We start from the raw sequence: 21,854 nt of genomic DNA, 5'->3' as shown, positions 1-21,854 counted from the left end.
CCCATGGAAAAAGTGCTCACGGCAGAGTGGGAGGATGGCAGAGAAAGCTGAGATCCAGTGGGAGACCCGAATGGAGAGAGGGCTCCTGCTTGCAGAGACACAGAGAGGGGCCTCGCTGCCAAACTAGAGCAGCCTATCCTTAGGACTGCACCCTGTGGATGAGTGACCCAGGCCACTACAGTTTTGGGAACACTTGTTTGCCCCATGGGAAGGACTCGCAGCATAGCAGAGAACAGACTTCTCTCCCTGAGAGAACAGAAAAATCTCAGGTGATGAGCTGGCCAAAACCCCCACACCCTGTTTTGTCCTGTGCTGTCACTGGGAAAGGAGGGCTGGGGCCGGGGAATAGGTGTTTTAAAGGCTTATTTTACTTCTCATTAGCCTCCTTTTACTCTGTTAATAATCAATTTACTTCTTACCTATAAATTTGAACCTGTTTTGCCCTTAGAGTGTTTTCTCCCAGTCCTCATCTCAACTCATGAGCCGTTTGTTATTTCTTTTTCCCTCTCCTCTACCCAGCTGAAAGCAAGAGAGGGTAAGCAAGTGATTTTAGTGGTGCCTGGCATTTGGCCAGGGTCAAATCATGACACCAGCCCAGCCTCATCAAAGAAAATGTACTGCAATACAAAGAAAATGCACTCCTGCCCCAATTCTACTCAAAGACCCAAGTGAATGTCCTTGCTTTAGGCTCATTTGAAGAAAATACCAGATTTTGTCCTCTATTTTTTGTGCAGTTCTCCTCTTTCCAACTTCAATAACTCTCCCAGAGCAGCACAGGGAATGAGCTGGCTTGCTGCATCACTGAAATGCAGATTCATGCAGACACAGAGTTCCCAAGCTGAAAAGAAACTCTTTTTGCGATACAGACATTACTTTCTTGCAGGATATTTTGCCAGTTTGGAAGAACATAAATCAGATCCTCATAAGCCATGTGAAAGCATCTCAGTCCACAACCTGGCTTGTCTCAAAGTCTGAGTTATTCACCCAAACCATTCTTGGCTACACAAAAGCCTTTTCTTTCCTAGGAGCATTATTTATTTCTCAGCCTCCCGGACAGCTGCACTGAGCAGATCCTACACTTATAAACATCCCAGTTACTGGAGTTCATCCTTTCAGCCAGTATCTCCAGCTTCCAGGGCAAGTATTGGCTCCTAGGTCTGTGGCAAGGTGATCCCCACTCCTAGGAGCACAGCACCCTCCATCCTGCCTTGGAGATACACTTTGAAAAAACAAAGTATAAACAAAATATTATTGTCTGTGACACTCACAGAGCCATGGAATTGTTTAGGTAAGAAAAGTCCTCTAAGATCATCAAGCCAAACCATTCCCCCAGTACTACCAAGGCCACTACTAAACCATGTCCCCAGGAGAAACACCCACATGTCTGTTAAGTCCCTCCAAGTATGGTGACTCCACCATTGCCCCAGGCAGCCTGTGCCAAGGCTTGACAACCTTGTTGGTGAAGAAATTTTTGCTAATATCCAATTTAAACCTGTCCTCCTCTTGTCTTCCTTGGCATTAATCCCAGCTGGGGGACTGTACCTAGGGGACACTAATCTGCCTACTCACATCAGCAAAAGAAGGATCTTAACAGAGATCTGGAGAGTGAGCACCTTCACCAAGATGCAAACCTGAGCATTGCTTCACAAGCTTCAATTTAATGTTGCAGTTGCTACCTATGTAAATGTGGCTATTTTGTTCAGAAATTGCCATCTCCAAGCCTTTTTATTTTTGCTTTGTTTTGTTTATTTGGCTAGTTTCTTTTCTCCTCCCACCTACATTTGACCAGCCCAGCATCCTGATGGACTTGGCAGAGTTAAGTCAATGGTTAGAGAGGATGATCTTGAAGGTGTTTCCAACTGAAGTGAGTCTAGGATTCCATGACCTCAGGAGCACAGCAGCTTCTGTGCACTCCCTGAACCTTAGTTAGCAGGAGCAGCAGCAGATGCAGAGCCAAGCCCTGCCCTGCTCCTACCTGTGTGCAGGAGTGATGTGGAGTCCACTCAGCTGGCCTGGAAGGGCTGACTCAGAGCTGTTGTTCGTGTACAGCCGGGTTGGTTGGTGATGCTGCATGTTCAGCATCTGCTTGCTGTCCACAGGGCTGCCCCCAGCTCCATGGGACATGGACCTCCTGCTCTGGGCAGGGCCACTGTCCTGGAAGAGAAAGAAAGCAGAAAACATGAGATTTATAGTGTGTGATACACATGGAGGGGCTGTGTTTGGACATGCAGTTTGCAGTAATAACATTTTGTGCGTGCTGTGGAAAACAGAGATGTGCAGCAGGAAAAGGAAAATTCAGCCTTGACCTGCAGTTAAATTGTGCTGAATCTACACAGCTCCCCTTGGTCCCCAACCAAATGAATTTGCTGTTTCTCCATGGTGAGCCACTGCCAAATATTCTGCATTTATTTCTCCTGCATTTATTATATATGTAAAAGCATATGTGCTGTTTCTTTAAAAGAAAGGCTGTGAGTCTACTTCTTATTCCACGTTCCATCACTCTGAGCACACCTGCTGTGCTCCTGACTTCAGGGCCATCTCTTCCATTTCTATCAGCCAAACAGGATAAACCCAGGCTAGGCAGCTCCACAGGCAGGATGGGCAACCCCCGAGGCCAAGGGATCAGTCCTGGGATTTTCACTTGCAGCCACCCTTGTCCACACAGATCCACGTTCATTTAGGAAGGTTTTCTCCCCAAATAAGATTAGTCATTTACAGTGTGAGAAACACATCAGTCAAGGGTTTAGCTTGATATTCATATTTCCATTTGCTTTTTAAGTCCCAAGGTAAACTGTGGAAATATTTTTGTCATATGACCTCAAGTCAGGAACTCAGATGCCATTAAATGACAAATTTTCCACATTATTTTACCATTTTACCGATGTCAAACATTACCTATGTGTTATTCCACACACATGGAATTCCACATACACGGGTGTGCTATTAGTCAGTCCCATCCACACCCATAAACCAAGCAATACCTACTGCTAATGTCACCTGAGCCAGGCTTTGCCTGCAAAAACTCACTATGGGGAGAGGAGCTAACCCCAGCAACTGGGAAAAGCAGCAGGAAGCTGGACACAGCCCATGGACACACGTTGGCTGCTATTTCCAGCCATCTGAGTCACAAACATGCCTGGGCTGATGAAAGACATAGATGATGTGTAAGAGGCAGGAATCTATTTAACCTGGTTTAATTTGTTCTAGGGCAGCTCCCCAACACAGCTGCCTTCCACCAGCTTTTCAGTAGATTGAAGCTGATAAAAAGCCAAGCAGGGAAATAAAACACCATCCTGTGAGCAAATAATGAAGTGTATATCGTGAGGCTCTGATACAAAGCTTATTTTTGACTAAAATAATCCAATAAATACGAATTAGAAACAACTGTCTATCCCTAGTGCACAGGAGAACACACTGGCACTCACAAACCTTGTAAAAACCAACAGCTAAGAGAAGTAATAACCAGATCCCGCTAGAAAAGGAGCTTGAAAGTCCAATTCTTCAGTTCTTCCTAAGGCAAAATGTCCATTGATACAACCAAGCTTACTTAAGAACTGCAAGATGGTGTCTTCGAGGTTTTTTTCCTACCATCAGCTGAAAGCCTGCAGCCTTCAGCAAGCTCCCAGCAACTCCCCCTGCCTCAGAAGCTGCCTGGAGCCCTCTTGGCACAGTTCCCTCCACACCACACATGCACAAACACGTGGGGAAAACTGCTTCCAACATAATAACTTCAAATTGTCTATTAAAAAAAGGAATTTTGCTGCCAGGAATAATATAATTTTAACTGTTCCCCAATTTATAGTCTTGAAAAAACCCAACCATATATATACACACACAAGCAGGCTATGTGTTCCCAATTCCCAGATTTTGATTATTATTTCAAGGGAAATAAAGAAAACACTCAACTATGCTGCAGAGAGGAAAAGAAGGATCATAAACATTTTTTTGGGATAAAAGCAATGGCCCATATGGGTGGAAGCACTGACAGCAATGCTTTGAGAAAGCCATCACCTTTAATTATCTGGGCCAGATTCACACTCAGTCCAGGGTGGCTGCAGGAGAGGGCTGGGTCCTCTCCTCTGACCTCACATGTACACTGGTGCCATCCAGACCATGGAACTGGCAGCTGTTTCCAGAATGGAAACCTCCTCCAGACCATCATCTCCATGGACTTGCTTAAATCCAGAGCAGTTTGTAAAGCGTTGCCCCTTCGTCCCTGTTAAGCTCAGCAATTTGTACATCAGGACCAAATGTTGCTATAAAGCTAAAACTTATTGCTTGGGCACTCTCCAAAAGGAGGCCCTTGATGGAGGGGAGGAAACAGAGCCTTCCTGCACTGCCTGGCAGTGCCACCAGCTCCCTGTCCCTGTGGGAGGAGGATGCTCATGGTGGTGGCAGCTCACCTTTGCTCAGCCATGGTATAAAGCCACAGGTGACCCAGCAGCATCCAAAGGGATCAAGAGGCTCCTCCTGCACCACAAAATGCTGCTCCCAGGCCAGAGCTCAGTCTCCTCTTCCTCTCAAAGGCAGTGAGACCTCTGCAAGGTCTGAGTGCAAAACATTCACACATTCACCCTCAGAAACCCAGAACCAGATGGATTTCTTTCCAGTTGTCAAATTCAAGATCAGTTCAGATTTCCCCCTTTTGAGGCCTAATTTGCTTTTTTTGCTGGATTTTCTTCCTGCTTTTTATGGCCTTTCTTAAACTGTGCTTGCAAACTCTTCTTAAGAGCTGGCCTGTGAACTCTCAAGGAGAAATCTTTCAGCTTACAAACCAGAAACTCCCAATTTGTTTTTTCATGCTTGTCTGTTTTTGTAATGCATATTGCAAAATGTCCTATTTATCCATGGAATCCTGCACTCTTTAGCGTGCAGCAGTGTGATGTGGGACCCACACCACCACAGACCAGACAAAATGAGACAAGACATTGTTGGGACCCCATTGTTGGATGGGTGATGGTTCCACCTAACCCCTGTCTCTCTCTCTCTCTCTCTCTCTCCCCCCCCCCCCCCTTCTTTTTCTCTCTTTCTTTTCTCTTTCTTTCTCTTTGCCTCTTTTACTATTAAATAAAAAATACATCCATTTTTTGGCACCAATATGGTGCCTCATTTGGTTTTAATCTAGTTTTTGGGTATATTTTGAACCTTCAAAGTTCTTTGTGGTTTATACACAGAGACTCAGCTTTCCTCACTTTTCTGGGTTTAAACTGGATCCTAACAAATGTATACCACAGTCTGAAGGAAAGCCTTATCCATCACATCCTTCTCACTACACTCCTTTCACAGCTGTCACCTAAATACCAAATTAGTTTTTCAGATCTCTCTAATTAAGAGACCAAATTCTTAAAATCAGACGTTCTTTTTGAAAAAAGGCTGCAGACAATGTTCACATGAAACACAACTCAAGCTGGAGCCCCAGCCTGCCCATATTCCCAGGACAGGCTGTACTGCACAAGGGCATGTAGTGACAGGACAAGGGGGAATGGTTTCACACTGACAGAGGGCAGGTTTAGAGGGGATTTTAGGGAGAAATTCTTCCCTGTGAGGGTGGTGAGGCCCTGGCACAGGCTGCCCAGGGAAGCTGTGGCTGCCTCATCCCTGGAAGTGTTCAAGGCCAGATTGGATGGGGCTTGGAGCAACCTGGGATAGGGGAAGGTGTCCCTGGGCATGGAAGGGGTGTGGAACTAGATGAGCTTTAAGGCCCCTTTCAACCCAAACCATTCTGTGATTCTGCATAGCACAAGGCATAGCCCACATTTAACCCAGGGACAAATCTCTCACACACAGAGCAGTAACATTTCTCCACCTTGGAGCAGCCATGTGGATGGATGGCCATCAGCAAGGCTCCTATTGATGTTTCCTCCCACAGCTCCAGGGAGAAGCTGCACCCTCGTGCAAATTAAAGAGCTCAGGAGAGACTCGAGCTGTAATGCCAGGGCTTTAACCTACCTGGCTCCCCAGCAGTCTCTTAAAAATCCTCAGCAATGGAAAAAAGTTACCTAAGACTGCCAAGATTAAAATGTGTTTGCATTTATTTTGCCCGCACAGTGCAGAGAGCACATTTCTAACATCAAGTGTGTGAGGGGCATTTACCCAGCAGACAGAGGAGAACTCTGTATGAATGTCTTGGTAGAAGAGCCTTGAAATTTCCTCCTTTGCCCAGCAGCAGCAAGCTCCTGCCAGGTGACCACCTCACTAGAGCTAGGCTGAACAACAGCCTAAACCCTAGAGAGGACTGTCCTAGATCCAGGTGCTCAGGGTCACCTTCCAAGCTCAGGAACAGGAGGGCATTGCTCAGTGCAGGTGTTGGACTGATGCCCAGATTAACTTCCCCACTGACAGAAAATAATATCCACTACAGATGGAAAAAAACCCTGGAACCATCACAGCAAGTGTCCACCGCCCTCCTGTCTGCCTCCTTTCTCCCAGGGAAGATGCTGCTGCTCCCATTTCAGTCTGTGTTTCCATTGAATCACTTTACTCACAATCTGGTGTTTGCCTTACAGGACAAACCTGGTGAGCTTAACACTGACGGACTATGCCCTGATATGTTTTCCAGCTTACTGTCACTCTCCTCTCTCTGAGTTGGGGAATTGTTGCATTTTCAGGTGTTACCATATCACACGCTATGATTTTCTTTCCATAATCATTATCAGCAGCTAATTGAAACTAAAAATTTCACTGGCAACAAGCTAAGCTTCAGGCTACAAAAATATTACATGCTTAAAACCAAAAGGTGCCTACTTCACCAGCATGGCTTATCTGAACACTTCCTTCTGTAAAAGCCAGGATAAGGTACACCAGAAAACACAGCAAAAGCAACAGGATGATATATTGTTTCATTTTGGATTGTCCCACCCTTTTGTTTTTCCTCATTAATATAAAATATAAATTCAGGTAGATTCAAAAACATGTCTCAGCCTTTCCCAGCCCTCTGTGGCATGAGCTGCTTTAGGGGATGGAAGCAGCTGCTTCAGCCTGATCACCCTGAGGGACCACAGTGAGCATCCCTCTTTGTGCCACTGGGGATGGCTCTCTCCACTCAAGTGGCCTCCAAGAGCAGTTAATTCCTCTTTAGTGAGACAGAATGAAAAGTGAAAGGGGATAAGCTGTTTTTCCTGATGGACAAGAACAGAACCACTGAGCTACACCTGTGCTTCCAAACACCTGGCACTTCTGAGTACACAACAGCAGTTTCCTTAGCTGTGTTAATGCAGTCATCACTGAAACTGATGTTATCAAGTAAATAACACAGTATATGTCTGTGTTAGCACTTAATCCAACAGCATTTTGTTTTGTCCCAAACCAACCCTCACTGTTATCATTTCAGGATAATTCCTATGTACCTTCGATGAGAACAAATTATTCAAGTTACCTGGACAGAAGAAAACACTATTTTGAAGTTTCCATTCCCATTTTTTCCCTCCTTTATCCTAATATTGTTTTTGCCTCTTTCATATATCAGGACTATCAAAACTCACTTAAAGATGCTAATTTACCTATGACACACACAGAGAATTTCACATAAAAGGTTACAGCTTCAAGATGTTACAATGGTACTCAGAAAACTCCTTTGCTTTCAAATGATGCAATATTATAAAACAGCCAAAAGAAAACACAAGTGCACATGCTATGTGTGTGTAACCTTTTCACCCAGTAAATTAGATTAGTGTTTTTTGTAGTGTAAAACCCCAATATCTGGGTGTGAAATGCTGCCTGAGCACCCAGAGCTGATGCACCCACAGTGGCTGTCAGCATTCAGCATGTTTCTGCTATTGAATCAGTCCTCAAACAACGAGCTGCAAGTTCCCATGGAAGGGAGCCGGGTTTGTGCCAGGGCATGAGCTCATCCTTTGTTTTCCCCAAAGCAGACATTTTCCCTCCTTCCTCAGGAGAGTGCTGGTTGGTGTCCCTGCTGGCTGGGACTGGGGGTCACAGCAGGAGCTTTCCCAGAAGCAAGCATGGCCCATCCTGCCCCAAGAGCAGGGGAGGAAGGATGGTCAGTCTGCCTGAGAAAGGAAATTCCATCTCTCCAGCCAGGAGGCTTTAACCCCCAGCTCACAGAACTCAGCATGGCTCATGCCAGGCTTTTGCAAAGAAGTACATAGAAGTTTCCTGCTTGGCAGCAACCCACAGAAAACTTAAAACAACACTCCATCTAATTAAAGTTAACTTAAATCTATTACTCAGTTAATTAAATAAGGAGACATTCACATCTAGTAAAAAAATAAATTATATATAATCTAGAAAAAAGTAAATATGAGCATATTTAATACATTTTAAAGGTGTTAAAATCAGTTCTAAGGTACAGGATAGCAGCCAACTACCCTCCCTGCTCTACCATGAGACACCACTGCTGTCCCTGGGTGCCCAGAGCTGGGGCACCAGAGGCTCAGACTGCCCTGAAGCCCACATGTGATTTCATTTATGTAGTTAGGAGCAAGCAGGATCAGCAGTGATACTATTTGTGAAGTCAGGGCAAGTATGAAAAGCTCCCAGGAATGATGCTGCAGAGCCCATGCTGCGTGGATGCCATGTGCAATGAGAGGTGGCAGGTCCTCAGCCTTGCAACCACACACACCTGAGCCCCTCTGACAAGAGCAAACAAAGGTGTGTTCACATTTCCACTGGCCTAGCTCACACCCAGCACTGCCTGGATTAGGCAGCTCAAACAGTTACAATAGATGCAAAAATTTATCCCAATTCCTCTTCATCCCATTCTGGCTGGCATTTTCACACAGCAAGCCACACACCTTGCACCTGATTTTAGTCAGAGCAAACTAACAACAAATTTCTGTGGACTGAGACCTTGGTGTCAAGAACAGAGTAACACATAGGAAAAATAACTGGTAAATGATGAGCAGAAACAGCCTCCTCATTGTTCCTGTGCAGCTCCCCTGGGGCTGTGGCTCTTCTTCACTGCCCAGAGCTCACCCTCCCTGTCAGGGGGTCAGGATGGGAAAGCTCAGGACAGAGCACAAGAGAGGAGCAAGAGTGCTGCTGCACCTCCCTCATCTATCCCCTGAGAATGACATGGGGCTGCTCTGCTAGCTCAGTAGCACCAGGAGGCTGCTCCCCTGGATAACTGTGGGAAGTGCCTCTGCTGTCTGCACTGCCAGAGGAAACCCAGCCTTTCATCCCATGGAGTGATTTCAGCCAAGCATCCAGGTTTGGGAGGACTTGCATCCTATTCCAGCTCTGGCTACGTGCTGCCAATTTAATTTCTGCTGCAATTATTCTCCCACCCACACACTTGATCTATTGTCAATTAGCACTGACAGAGTCCCCAAAGCCCAGAGCCCACATTTCCAGCCCCCCTGGGCCAAAGAGCTGCCAATTCTGGAGTTTGGGAATGTACAACAAAATAAACATCCTCTCTTTTTATTAGCACTGCATGGCAATATTTTGACTAGCAAGCCCATGCTACAGGAAGCCAATAACAATGGGATCTCCAGAAACTGATGGATGGGTGCCACCACTCCCCCTGTCTGCTGGGGAGGAGTGGCTGGGACCAGTGCCCACAGGGACACCAACACCAGGCCAAGTGAGACTGGGGATCCCAACGTGTCAGCAGTGATGTCATGTCTGAGTGATGGAAATCTTGAAAATGGAAAGCTCTGAGCTGTGCCCAGCATCCCTGTAGGTCCCACCTCCACCCATCTCTGGGTCCAACAGACAGGCAAGCCCTTCTTTAGGTTGCAAGTCTGAGCATCACTGCATTTGTGGCCTCCTCTGTAGGTCCTTCCTGCTAAGGACAGACTCATCTAGCAAAACCAACTGATAACCAAAGTCTGCTTTTAAAAATAATATTTCCCCAAAGTGACTCACTCATCTTGTTCAGTGCTGTTCCTGCTAATTGTGAAAAAGCAGCTCTCCAGTTCCTGCTTCTACAGTTTGAGGGCAGCTATTTCCCACAGTCATGGCAATAACCAAAGTTTTAATAAGGAGGATTGATCACATTCTTGGACTCTGAGTAGGGGTTTACCAGAAAGCTCAACTGAGAAACCACAACAGATTTAGAAAAAGGGGAGAGGAAAACTCACCAGCTACTCCACACCTTCCAAGTTCTCTTGCACAGAAGGTAACTACAAATTTCACTGCCTTCAAGACAAAGATTACACCTAAAAACCTAAATTGTAATAACAGAAATACAGATTTTCCTACAAATCATTCAGACTGAGGCATTCTGCTTATGCTCACATGTTTCAGTCAAGAGTTACTGTAGTCATAAGTCAAGATTTTCAACAGATCTTTGTCCAGTATGATGAAAAAGCATACAGAGCAAAACCTGGAAGAAGAAAGGATATGTGCTCCCTATTACTGCAAAGGCCACTTGGGGTAAAAATCTCAAAACCTTTTTCAGGGACAAACCCCCAAACTCTTTTTGTGATTTGAGGGCAGAATTCCAGTATAAATTTTTCCCTGTGTTTCAAAGCATATTGCTTTTTTCCAGATGCAAGGAAGTGCACCTAAAGGTTGCACATACTGAGCCAAGTTATTACTTTACAATGAGATTTTTCCTTCTCACAATCTCGTACGTGCCTTTGCCAGAGGGGCTGAATGAACACAGCACAGGACAGCCCTGGGTCACCTGGCACTGCTCCACAGGGACCCCAGCCCTGCCTGTGAGCTCTGCTCCCAGGGGATTGGCACCTGCAGCAAAGATTGGCTCTCTTTGGGGGCTGATGGTGACCCTCAGCCTCACACAGGTCAGAGGACATCAGTGATAACACTGATAAGATGTGCACAGCTGCTGGCATGTGCTCCAGGCTGCCAGCATGAACCACACTGGAGGCAGTTTGGGGGGAAGAGTCAACCAACACACCTTGGCTGCAAGCACAGCAACGTGGAGGTGTGCAGGGAACCACCTTCACCTCCTCTCTGGGAAACCCAAAAAGCCACTAAGGAAGACAACACATGGATATAGGCAAAAAAAAAAAAAAAAAAGAGCAAGAGCAGGAATCTGCTGCCTGTAGTTGTGTACCCTTGTTCACACACCTCTCTCAGTGCCCTACCACAAACACATCTGCCTTGCACACCTACTCCCCAGATTTATATATATTCAGTGTAGGTCTGGATTCAGAATAGTCCATCCCTATCCCCTTCATTATATTCTATAAAAGTGTCTAATTTTTAAAAAGATCCATATGTAACATATATTAATAGTCAGATTCAAATCCAATCTGCATTAAACCTCAGGAAGTTGTATCTGGCAGTGGAACTGCTGCACATTTGTTCCTCATTTAATATTATTCATAGGTAAAGAGCCTAGTAAGAAAAAGTATCTGTCAGAAAAGATGGCTGTAATTGATAAATGAAGCAAACATGGCCAGAATGCAGGGCCCAAGCTCACACATCAGCCAGTGCTGTGAGTCAGGGAAGGAAAGACAAACAGCCCCGTGTGCTGCTGGTGTGTGGTACCAGGCAGCTCTGCCATTGCTGCTGGTGTGCTGTGCCGCTGTCCTGGGCAGAAATGCAGAATATCTACAAACTCTTCATCGCTGGAATGGCCAACAGACCCAATAGCCTCACACTCTGGTCCATTTCTTATGGGGTTTGGGGGATCTCACCCTCATCCTGATCACTCAGTGAGCTCTCTGCTGCCAGGACTTTCTCCCCATTCCTCACTGAAGGAGACTTCGCTCCTTATAGCATCATTCCCTCTCTTCCACCCTTGTAGCTCTTCTGAAGTGAGCCAAGGGAGGGCTGAGGGGGCACCCTGGAGCCCTTATCAGGACACTCTAAAAGCCTCTCTGGAAAGCTGAGCTAAACCAGCAGACCCTGCACACAGGCATTTTATAAGGGCTGGAGAAAAAGCATGGAAAAGCATATGACATAAACCACCTCTGTGGAGGAGACAGCCATCTGAGCAGTATTTGAACACTCAGCATCAGCCAAAGGGAGCTCACATGCTTTGGGGGCAAGCACAAGGGATTCTGTCATCCTGAACTGACAGACTCTGATGTTCTGAAGGCTGCAGGGCCTCTGCCCTGCCCTGGGAGGGGTGGCCAACCTACAGCAGTGAGAAGCCTCAGTGGGCTCCTGCCCTGCCATCCATGACCTCAGTGCCCTGGGAAGGCTGGCAGCATGTGCACCAGCCCAGCACACATTCAAGGGGAACCAGACAGCAGGAGCTGCCCTCTGCCCATCTATCCTCCTGGTCTCCTCCTTGTTCCCCAGATATCTCCACAACATGGACCAGCACGTGCAAAAATTGACAATCTGGTACCTTATAAGAAGAGAGGGAGAAGAGAAACCCCATTCCTCTTTCTATCAAGAAGCCAAAGGAGAAGAATGAGAGTCACCTCTGACCTTGCTAACAAGCCATCAGAAATGGGCAGAAAAGATGGGAAGACCTGCTCAGCTCCATCCACCACTTGGCTGCTGCAGGAGACAGGGTAGTAAGGCAGGGCAGGATACAGGTAGAAGGCTCCAGAGAACAGAGCTGAGGACAGAGGAAAGAGAGAAGCTGCAAAACAGAGAGAAGGAGTGAGAGAAAAAACCCAAAACAACACAAAAGATGAGAACATTCCAAAAAAAAAAAAAAAACAAAAAAAACAAAAAAAAAAAAACAAAGCCACCATCATGGGAGGTGAATCACTGTCACGGGATTGGGAGGGCGCAGCAGATGTTGGAAGCAGCCAAGGTAGAGGCACACCAGCTGAGGCAGATGCAGACAGACCCTGGACATGCTGTACCCTGGGAAGGGCAGGCACTGGACAGTCAGAGGACTCCCAAGAGCTCCATCCAAAACAACACTGACTCTGAGCTTGGTCACAGCCTCACAGGGTCAGTGCTGGATGCCACCCTCCACGTGCTGCCCAGCCATCCTGTGTCCCCAGCAGGCTGATCCAGCAAAGCCTGGCCTGGCTGGAAGGCAATGACACAGATGGGATTGTGCCAGATCTGCTCAGGATCTGGCTCACCATGGAACCAGCCCAAGAAAAGCACAGACAGACCTGTAGAGAACTTCAACATCACACATGGAAACTCCTTCACTTCTGGAAGGAGCACAGGCAGAGCACAGGGCTTTCCAGCCTCTAGACATGGATGTCCTCTCCCCCAAAGCAAGCTGGGAGAGCAGCAGAGTGGGGCAGGGCTGCAGCTGCCATACCTGTGGGTCTGGCTCGATGTTGATCCGGTATGCTTGAGCCTTGCCATCTTCCAGGACAGGGGGGGACCAGGTCTTCCCTTCAGATCTGCAGTGGGAAATAAGGTAAACTCTACTTGAATTGCTTTTGAGAAAGCCCAAATCAAAGTGCTCCCCCTCAAACAAACAAAACCCATGAAAATCCCAAAGAAAGAAACAGGCTCCTTAAACAAAACAAAAAAGCAATTAAACAAATTAAAAAAAAAACAAAACAATGAGCCAATAAAAGAAAAAGCCAAATATATATATATATATATATATATAATCATCTATTAATTCCTTGGCAGGTTTATATTATATTTGCAATTGTGCAAAATTATCCTCAGAAACATTACAATGATAAATAGAGAAGATGAGTTTCATTCTATTAAAGCTCAAAACCATCCTTGAACTACAAGGTTCTGTCTTAGTTTGAGGTTAAAGAGACAAACTTATTTTGGTTGAAGAAATCAGAACACAGGCTCTTGGTGGCTCCTGTTTTGCACATTCCTGGCTTTGTCCCTTTATTCTGGCCCTGAATCCAGAAAATATTCTGATTACACATGTGTATAGATATATATATATATATACACATATATACATGCAACCCCTGGCAGGCCTGTGTACTAGACCACATCAGGAATTCCATAAACACCTTTCAGGGAGAAGGCTTTCACCACCCTGTATGAATCATCCTGACCCTTTCAACAGTTGCCAGACAGAAAAAGCCCTAAAAATACAGTTTCCATTCCCAAATGCATCTTCAGTCCTGCCAAGGCAGAGCAGAATACTGTCACTGTCCAAAGATTTTCCATGTGCCTGATCATTTTTTCCCCACAAAGGCATCTGGGGACACAGCTGGAATGTGATCTCCAGCACTGAGGGTATGAGGGAGTCCCAGGGGCCTGGGCAAGGTCCAGCAGGTACATCCAGACTTCTCAGGATGCAAGAAGGTTAAGCTGGAAGATGGAAACTTGAGTAAGTTCAAGATAAAGCTTTCAACATGGAAACTGTTCTATTTACCATCACACTCTGTACATGCACCACTTCACAAAAATAGCTGTTGTTCCATGGGCACAGATGCATCCAAGCATCCTTTGTGGACTCTCACCCCTGCCACATACCATGTTTGCTTTCAGTTAAATTATCTGCAGAGTCCAAGTTTGAAAAATAAGGAGCATGATTTTAACCCAGGAATTCTCGAGGAGATTTTTACCTTTGGTATTTTGCAGCTACACAGGTCAACATACAAAGCTGCCTTTACAAATCTACCCAAAACCTACCAAATGCAGGGACTCCCACTGACTTGAACACACTTTGGATCCAGCCCCTGAGGATTTCAGCTTTTTTTCCTCACTACTGCTATTACAGCTTTTTCAACAGGGAGTGATTACTCTCATGGCTAGGTATCTTGTTCTGGTAATTTATCTTTAGTGTTATTATTTGATTTTAGGCTGGGACAATTCACTTATAAATTAGTCTGTCCAACTGGGACAAAGGAAACTGTTTCTCCCAGGAACATCAGCATTCCCAGCAATCCCCACTTGCTGTTTGCCATGATCTGGTGCTGTGTACATTGCTTCCACATTGAAAATCAAATTTGGAGGCCCAGAACAATGGAGATGCCTAATTGCATTGGCAGGGATCACCATTATTATTTCTGTGCTTTCCCCTGCACTGAGCAAGCCTGAGGGGAGCTCACGGTGCCCTGAGGAGGGTCCATGACGACTTCCCCCTCTCAGCTCTGGAGCCCACATGCCAAGCACAGCTTAAAGCATCCCCAAAGACTTCAACCTGCCAGTAAATAAGAACACAGCTTCAGCAAGTGATTCTGATTGCAGAAGATAAGAGCAATAGCAGTAAATTCATTCTGTGTGGAGTTATGGCATTTGGTCACCAGCACTGCCAGTACACCCAGCTCCCCATATCCCTGACAGAGATCACACTGTCTGAGCAGAAAACAAATAAACCTGTGCTTTCCAAAAGGCATGATGGGTATGTTTACACTTACTGACAGACATGACAGACTTCGGTTTACATGGAGAAGCCCATTCATGGTTAATGCTTTAATGATTAAACTCAAGGTTTCACTATCAGTTCTGCAGAGTGACAAGTTCTTGGTATAACTGAGACCAGCTCTGACAGCTTCCAGCAACAGTGTGAACAAAGCCAGGCTCACATCAGCCCCAGCTTCCACCTGAGCTACACTGAAACAAGCTGATACAGCACAATCTGGGCTCCACCTGGCACTTTGAAAGGCAAAGCTAAGGCGAATGGGAGAACCACCAGCCTCACCAAAAAGAAAGTCAAGTTGGAAATTTAATGAGCATTTATGCTTACACAGAGAGACCTCCCTCTTTTCCCTGGGAACAGCAAAATACCAAGTAATCTGAAATAATCCAAATAATTAAGAGATTACTCTGCCTGAGAGAACAACGCTACAGACAGCTACTGCAGGAGGGGCTGATGCTTGGAGCTCACACCCCAACCCCAGCTGCCAGGAACATCCATTCCATGCTCACAGGACCAGCAGTAGGGGGGTCCCCTGTACCCCCAGAACAAGCCCCAGAGCAGTGGGGACTTGGGGGCCAGCAGAGATCCCCACCCCAGGAGCAGGTTCACCCTACCAACAGTCAGAGCTTTGTGTTTAGGCAACAGCAAAATCCCAACACATTTCTCATACGTCACAGGCAACAGATCAGGCATCACTCAAATGTTCCAAGTTGTTTAATTTACAGTTCAAGGACAGGAAAAGTGTTCTCAGATGTGCTATAAGGGATTAAAGGCAGTTATGTGGAAATCATTACCCTGCACTTACACCACTCTGCTCTCTTAATGGCATCCAGGACAATCCCAAGAAAAATAACTTGACCTAGGTTCGTGCAAGGCCTTCCACACAGGGCTTGGTAGGAAATGGACCCATAAACAGGACATCACTAAAAAAAAACCAAAGTTGCAGACACCTTTTATCCCACCATTTGCTTTCTAAGAGTCTCAGTCATTCTCAAAAGATTACTTGCATATGCTCACATATTTTACTAGAATGTTTTTTCACCTGGTAGTGATCTGCAAGCCTCACTCTCAAGTTTGTCAAGCTGCTTTTAAGTTGCAAGAATTCCTGTGTCTTACCAAATTTCTCATTTCTCCATCCCCTAAAAACTAACATTTATCACCTGGGGAAGTGCCAACCTGGATCCAGGTCACTGCTGTCACCATGCAGCCACAAAACACCAGAATAATCACATTGCTATTTTCATCCCCTTTCTTTGGGGGTGGCTCCAGGGTCCTGCCCACCTCCTGACTGCTCTTCACCTCCCACTATGGCACATCACTGTGCTCACAGCTGATTGTTACCACTGATATGGCCATCAGCCTTCCAGAAGCTGAACTCAGTCTAGAAGCAGCTACAGCTGATGCCTCAAACTTCCCAGGCTTGTGAACCTCCCCCAATAACTGTGGGGTGTTGGATCCATCCTCTGCAGGGCAGCTGAGCAGCACAGGAGCTGAGCTCTGCTCAGCACCCCAAAGGACACAACTCCTTCAGTCATTGTGAAGGAGCTGCAGGATTTCTCCTCCTTCATTCCTCTCAGCTGAAACCATTGTGTATTGCTCTGGAAAGCTGCCGGGTTTCCTCTCTAATAGTCTTCAAGGAGCTCCAGAGGGGAAGCTGTGATTCACTTTTTCAGTTGTACTTTTACTGGAAACTTGAGAACATACATTGTCATCCTTCCCATCTTCCAGCAGCTTGCCTGTGCTGCTTACAGCTAACAGACCCCAATAAAATCCCCAGCAACTGGGGGAGATGGGAGGAACATCAACTACGTGAGGTTCCAAGTCCTTTTGGGGCTACATGTCCAGCAGATTCATTACTGGGCTGTCTTACACAGAAACTGTCAGAGAAACTCCTTCTTTTTACACAGAGCAGGAACAGATAATCTTAGTCAATTCTCCAAGCAGACTCAGCAGTGGCATACACACCAAACCAAGGGGGAACAAACTGCTTCCAGGATTTAGTTTCGATAGAAGGAATCAAAGCTGAATCTTTAAGGATTTATTCTTTGACACCACAGTCAGGAAATAAATTCATCTCAACTACCCTGGGGTTCTTGGCTGCACCTGGGGCCAAGCAGATGCTCCCAGTTGTCCAGCACCCACCTGGCCCTGTGCACAATAGCCCCAGGGCTGTCACCAAACCAAAGGGCTGGAATTGGACTGGAAATCATAAAAGTGTGAAAGTTGAAAAAGCCTCTTAGACCATCAAGCCCCACTGCTACCTGAGCATTGCCAAGCCCACCACGAAACCATGTCCCCAAGTGCCACATGCACATGTCTTTTAAATCACTCCAGGGATATGAGGTTCCTGGGCTTGAAAATCCTTTCAGCAAAGAAATTTTCCCTAACAGCCAATTGAAACCTCCCCTGGCACAACACACTAACTTGCCTCTTAAGGAATTTGTTGTGTAACTTGGAAGCAACTTCACAGTGAGTAAAAAGAACAAGTTTTATACCAGGTGTTTGTGAGTAATACTTCATGGTGCTGCTCAACACCCCGGATCTTTCTCCAACCAGCTGCCACGTAACTGGCCTGACCCTTCCTGCACTAAGGCAGGCAAAGTACAGCTCGTGCTACCTTGGCTTGAGATTCAACAGCTGGGAAGAAGATGATGGAACAGCTGCCTAATTTATCACCAGAGCAGCCTGAACCATCCTGCTGAATCTTTATCAGCACCATCACTGCCTTCCCCACAGCCTCACCATGTGAACTCCTAGCCTCCCATTCTGGAGCCATTAACCACAGCCTGAACATCCAGCCCTTGTTCCAGGAGTGCCCACACCAAGTAATTCCTCACATCTTACATCAGTGCCCACATAGGCATCAGTTACATAAATCAACTCCTTTCGTAAACCAATGAGGATTTTCAACCACTTTGTTTCAGAACAGTAAGGCCACTGTGCTGCTTTGCCTTTCACTGCCCAAAGACAGACTTGAACATGTTGGGGAAAAGCAGGATCCAAAAGATCCAGGGACAAAACACCCACTGACTTCAGGGACGTCAGGGCTCTGGCCAAGAAAAGGAGGCAGAAAATGGAGGGTATGAAGAAGGAAGCAAAACCCCCTCAAGAGATTTGTCCTTGACAAATGACAAAGATTTTGAAAAAAGGAAATATCTGCTAGTCCAGCCTGAGAGCAGGGGCAGCTTCACAGACACCAACACTGACTGTGGGCTCCAGGGGCACAGGAGAGCCATGGAGCCCAGCATGCTCAAAAACCTGTGACACCCCCTTGCCAGCAGTTTTCCCAGTGTGGGCACAGGGCCAGTTTCTTCAGGAAAGCTGCAGCACAAGCCTTCATCCTCCCTGGCAGATGACAAAAGGTTCACAAAAAGCTGTGGGGCTCGCCCTGGCCCTCTGGCACAGATGGGCAGGTCTGGACAGTGCTGCCAAGGGTTTCCTGGTAGTCTGTGTCAGCAGGAACAGCAATGCCATGAGGTCTCCCATCCCACACCCAAGGTACTTTCAAGCAGTGATTTCAGCAAAACACAGCTCCAACCCCATTTTATGGCTGCCTTTATTTGATGCATGACACTTGGTCTGGTCAGGCCACTCAGTGACTCCCCTTTCTTGTTCTCCCCACATTCTGACTTTCCTACTGAAGTTCCTATGTTTTCCTACTGAAGTTCCTATGTCTAAGGGCATTTACTGACCAGAGACTGAAAACAAAACCCATCTTGTTCTCTGGCTCAGTAACACAAAATGTCAAGGGTTGATGGAGAAAGGGCATGGAATAAAGCAGTCCAGAGGGCACCATGGGGATGGAAGAACTGCACAGCTCCCTGCCCTCCCCTTCCCTCATGCCTGGCTGGAGGAATCCTGCTTTGACAAAACAGCTCCTCACTAAAGACATGCAACAAACAGGCTTCTAATTGCAAATGTATTTCAGACAAACACATTTAAAAATAAATCTTTTGTGTTGGCTTGCAAACTGTATTTTGTTGAAGGCAGCATACAGAAAAGATGTTTGAAGAGCAACCTCAGCCCAAAGGAAAAGATACTAACCCACACCACCACAGGCAGAGCTTTGTTGAACCTCAGCCTCAGAGCAGGGTCCAGGGTGTTGATCCACAGCTGTGACAAACAGCAGTGGCTGGACATGCAGACAAACCAACAAAACCCCTCATTATTGGCCCAGGACACGGCTCCCTGGGCAGTACCAGGTCACCCCACGTTCCAGGAGGCAGATCCTGGAGCAGGGATCTACTCACACTAGGAGGGAATGCCAGATGTGCTTCCAGCAATGACTAACAGCTGGGCAACAGAACCAAGTCACTGTGCACCCACTTTGGGCCAAACTAAAAATAGATCTAAAGCTCACCACTGGAGCTGCTGTCCCTACTGCAGAAAAAAACCAAACTACTCAGTTTTTCCTGTCAAGAGAAATGCCACTCTCATGGACATCTCTGGGCACAGCCAAGGTGAGTTCTGCCCTTGGAGAAGCCACCAAGCAGTGTTACCTCCAAGAGGAGCCACCCCAAGCTGAACAGCTTCTCACTTCACCATCTGTTCCTGCCTTGTAGAACCTATGAGACACAAAAGTCTTTAAAATCTGTGCTTATAAAGACTTTAAGGCCTGACAAAACCATTGCAATCCTACTGCTTAGCAAAGGCCAATCATGTCACCCACAAACCCTGCACCACTGAAAGGCTGTGGGCGACCACCAGCAACATCTGCTAGAAAATTCACCTCCTCTGGACACACCACAAGGTCTCACTGCTAAAAATATCCACACCTTGCTAGGTGCAGTTGGGAAAAACAACCTGAAGCCACAGATCCTCCACACAGCATCTTCCAGGTCACCCTGAGGTCATGAATGAGCATGGGAAGGGAAAGCAAGCAGACAGATGATCCCTAACCCCAGCAAGGCACACACCAACACTGCTGTGACCTCTGTGACCACAACCTCTGCCCTGGGCAGGAATCACCACCCAGGAGAGGAGATGCACCCACACAGAGATATTCAAGGGTCCAGTCCGAGCCAAAAAACAAACATCAGTTGATATCAGGGGCTAAAATGTAAAGGTGGGAATTCAGTCCATCAGTTCACACAGCAGAAACACTCATCTGTGAGAATAAACACCTCCATGCTGCAGGTGAAAGCTGCTTTCAGGAAAATGTGGTCTAACTCCCAGTGAAGCTGCTCTGCTGCCAGACCACCACAGCAGTGGTGGCTCACCAAAACCTCCTGTCACTACACAAGGATTTTCACCTCATCCAAGGAGAGCTCCAGTAGCCTGCAGGCAGTCAGGAAGGGAACTCTGGTCCTGCCCTGGGCACAGGTCCTCCTGGGGGTAGAAAATCACCTGTCTCCCTAAAACTGCTCCAGACAGAAAACAGAACTACTGCCCTCCTTGGCTATGGGAAACTCCACCTGTCTGAAGGGGTTTTGCTTGCTTTTCTTATCTTCTTTCTTTTGTAATACTGAAGCCACATCGTCTGTACACCATGAGCTGAGCTCAGGGGACTCTGCTTTAGCCAGGCAGCTCAGAGATGCCTGTCTGAGGAACCATGAGGAATCACTGAGGGTTTGCTCCATTTATGGCAGCGCTCCTTCCCCACTGCCCAGGCATCCAGTCAGAGCTACATGGTTTTCCAAGAAAAGTATAAACAGTAAATGATAGCTCTTTATATCAGGAAATGCCTCTTTAATCTGAAGTGGAAAACTATATTCACTTATTTTAACTTATGCCAGATACTATTAGCCATTTGTGAACCTTATAAGGAGTGCTCATTTTGCTTGGGTAATTTGTGATTTTGCTATAAAATTAATTCCAATAGAAATCCAAAAAAAGACCAAGAAAATGAAACCAACCAAACAAAAACCTACAACACACACACACAAAACATCCCAACTATAAAAAAAAAAACAAAACAAAAACAAAAACCCAATACCAAACTCATGCCTTCGTTTTGCTTTGAAATACCCTAAAAAGCAAATCTGGCAGGACCTTCAAATGTTTTTTTATTGAACAGATGCTTAAAATGATGGGTGAATGTTAATGAAGCAGAAGGGTTTGCCCAAAGGACATTTTGATTCCCATGCTACTCTTGCTTGAGTTGACACAACCACAAAGACTCAACTCAGGCCACAGCATGGAAAAGCCTTACAAGGTACAAATGATAATCCACATGTAAAAATGAGCTGAACCCACTTTTTCTACCACTGAACCATTATAAATAATTTTGTTTTACTGTTTTTGAAAACACAGAACAATTACCCAGGCCATGGGGATGCTCCAAGAACCCAGCCTGAGAGTTCTTCTGCTCCAGGGCCAGCCAAAAGCCCTCTGAGCAAAACTGACACAGGAGCACACCAGAGAGAACCAACCTGTTCACAGAGAGCAGCAGCTGGTCCACACAGGCTTTGATCTTGTTTTGAGCTTCTAGATGTGTCATGTTGTCTGTGTTCTCTCCGTTAATTGCCAGAATAATGTCTCCTGGGCACAGGTCTGCCATGGCTGCTTTACTGCCAGGGTTAATCTGGGGGAAAAAAAAAAGGTTACTAGGTTACTTAAAAGAATGCTGGGGTTTTTTAAAAGAAGTCCAGTTTCTTGGAGTAAGATGCAGGTAAAGGGAAAGATATTTCTAGAGATTATGTGTTTTCTCTTCACCAACAGCACCTACCTGGGGTTGGATGTCAGAGCTCTCAGGTCTCCAAGGGCCATGCCC

General features: G+C 46.2%; 1 protein-coding gene across 1 annotated transcript in view; it reads right to left on the bottom strand.

Annotated features, from left to right (window-relative positions):
- The window catches only part of PDLIM4 (PDZ and LIM domain 4), a 44,446-nt gene that overhangs the window by 9,611 nt on the left and 12,981 nt on the right, over positions 1-21,854 (bottom strand). Inside the window, exons 2-4 of the mRNA XM_058034702.1 lie at positions 21,514-21,665; positions 13,115-13,199; positions 1,976-2,154 (exon numbers count right to left, since the gene is read on the bottom strand). Coding sequence (XP_057890685.1) covers positions 1,976-2,154; positions 13,115-13,199; positions 21,514-21,665 — 416 coding nt within the window. The remainder of the gene's footprint in view (positions 1-1,975; positions 2,155-13,114; positions 13,200-21,513; positions 21,666-21,854) is intronic.

This window comes from Melospiza georgiana, chromosome 15 (assembly GCF_028018845.1).
Source record: "Melospiza georgiana isolate bMelGeo1 chromosome 15, bMelGeo1.pri, whole genome shotgun sequence".
Lineage (NCBI taxonomy): Eukaryota > Metazoa > Chordata > Aves > Passeriformes > Passerellidae > Melospiza > Melospiza georgiana.
The sequence above is the reverse complement of the archived record's forward strand: the minus strand, read 5'-3'. Positions and strand labels throughout refer to the sequence as shown.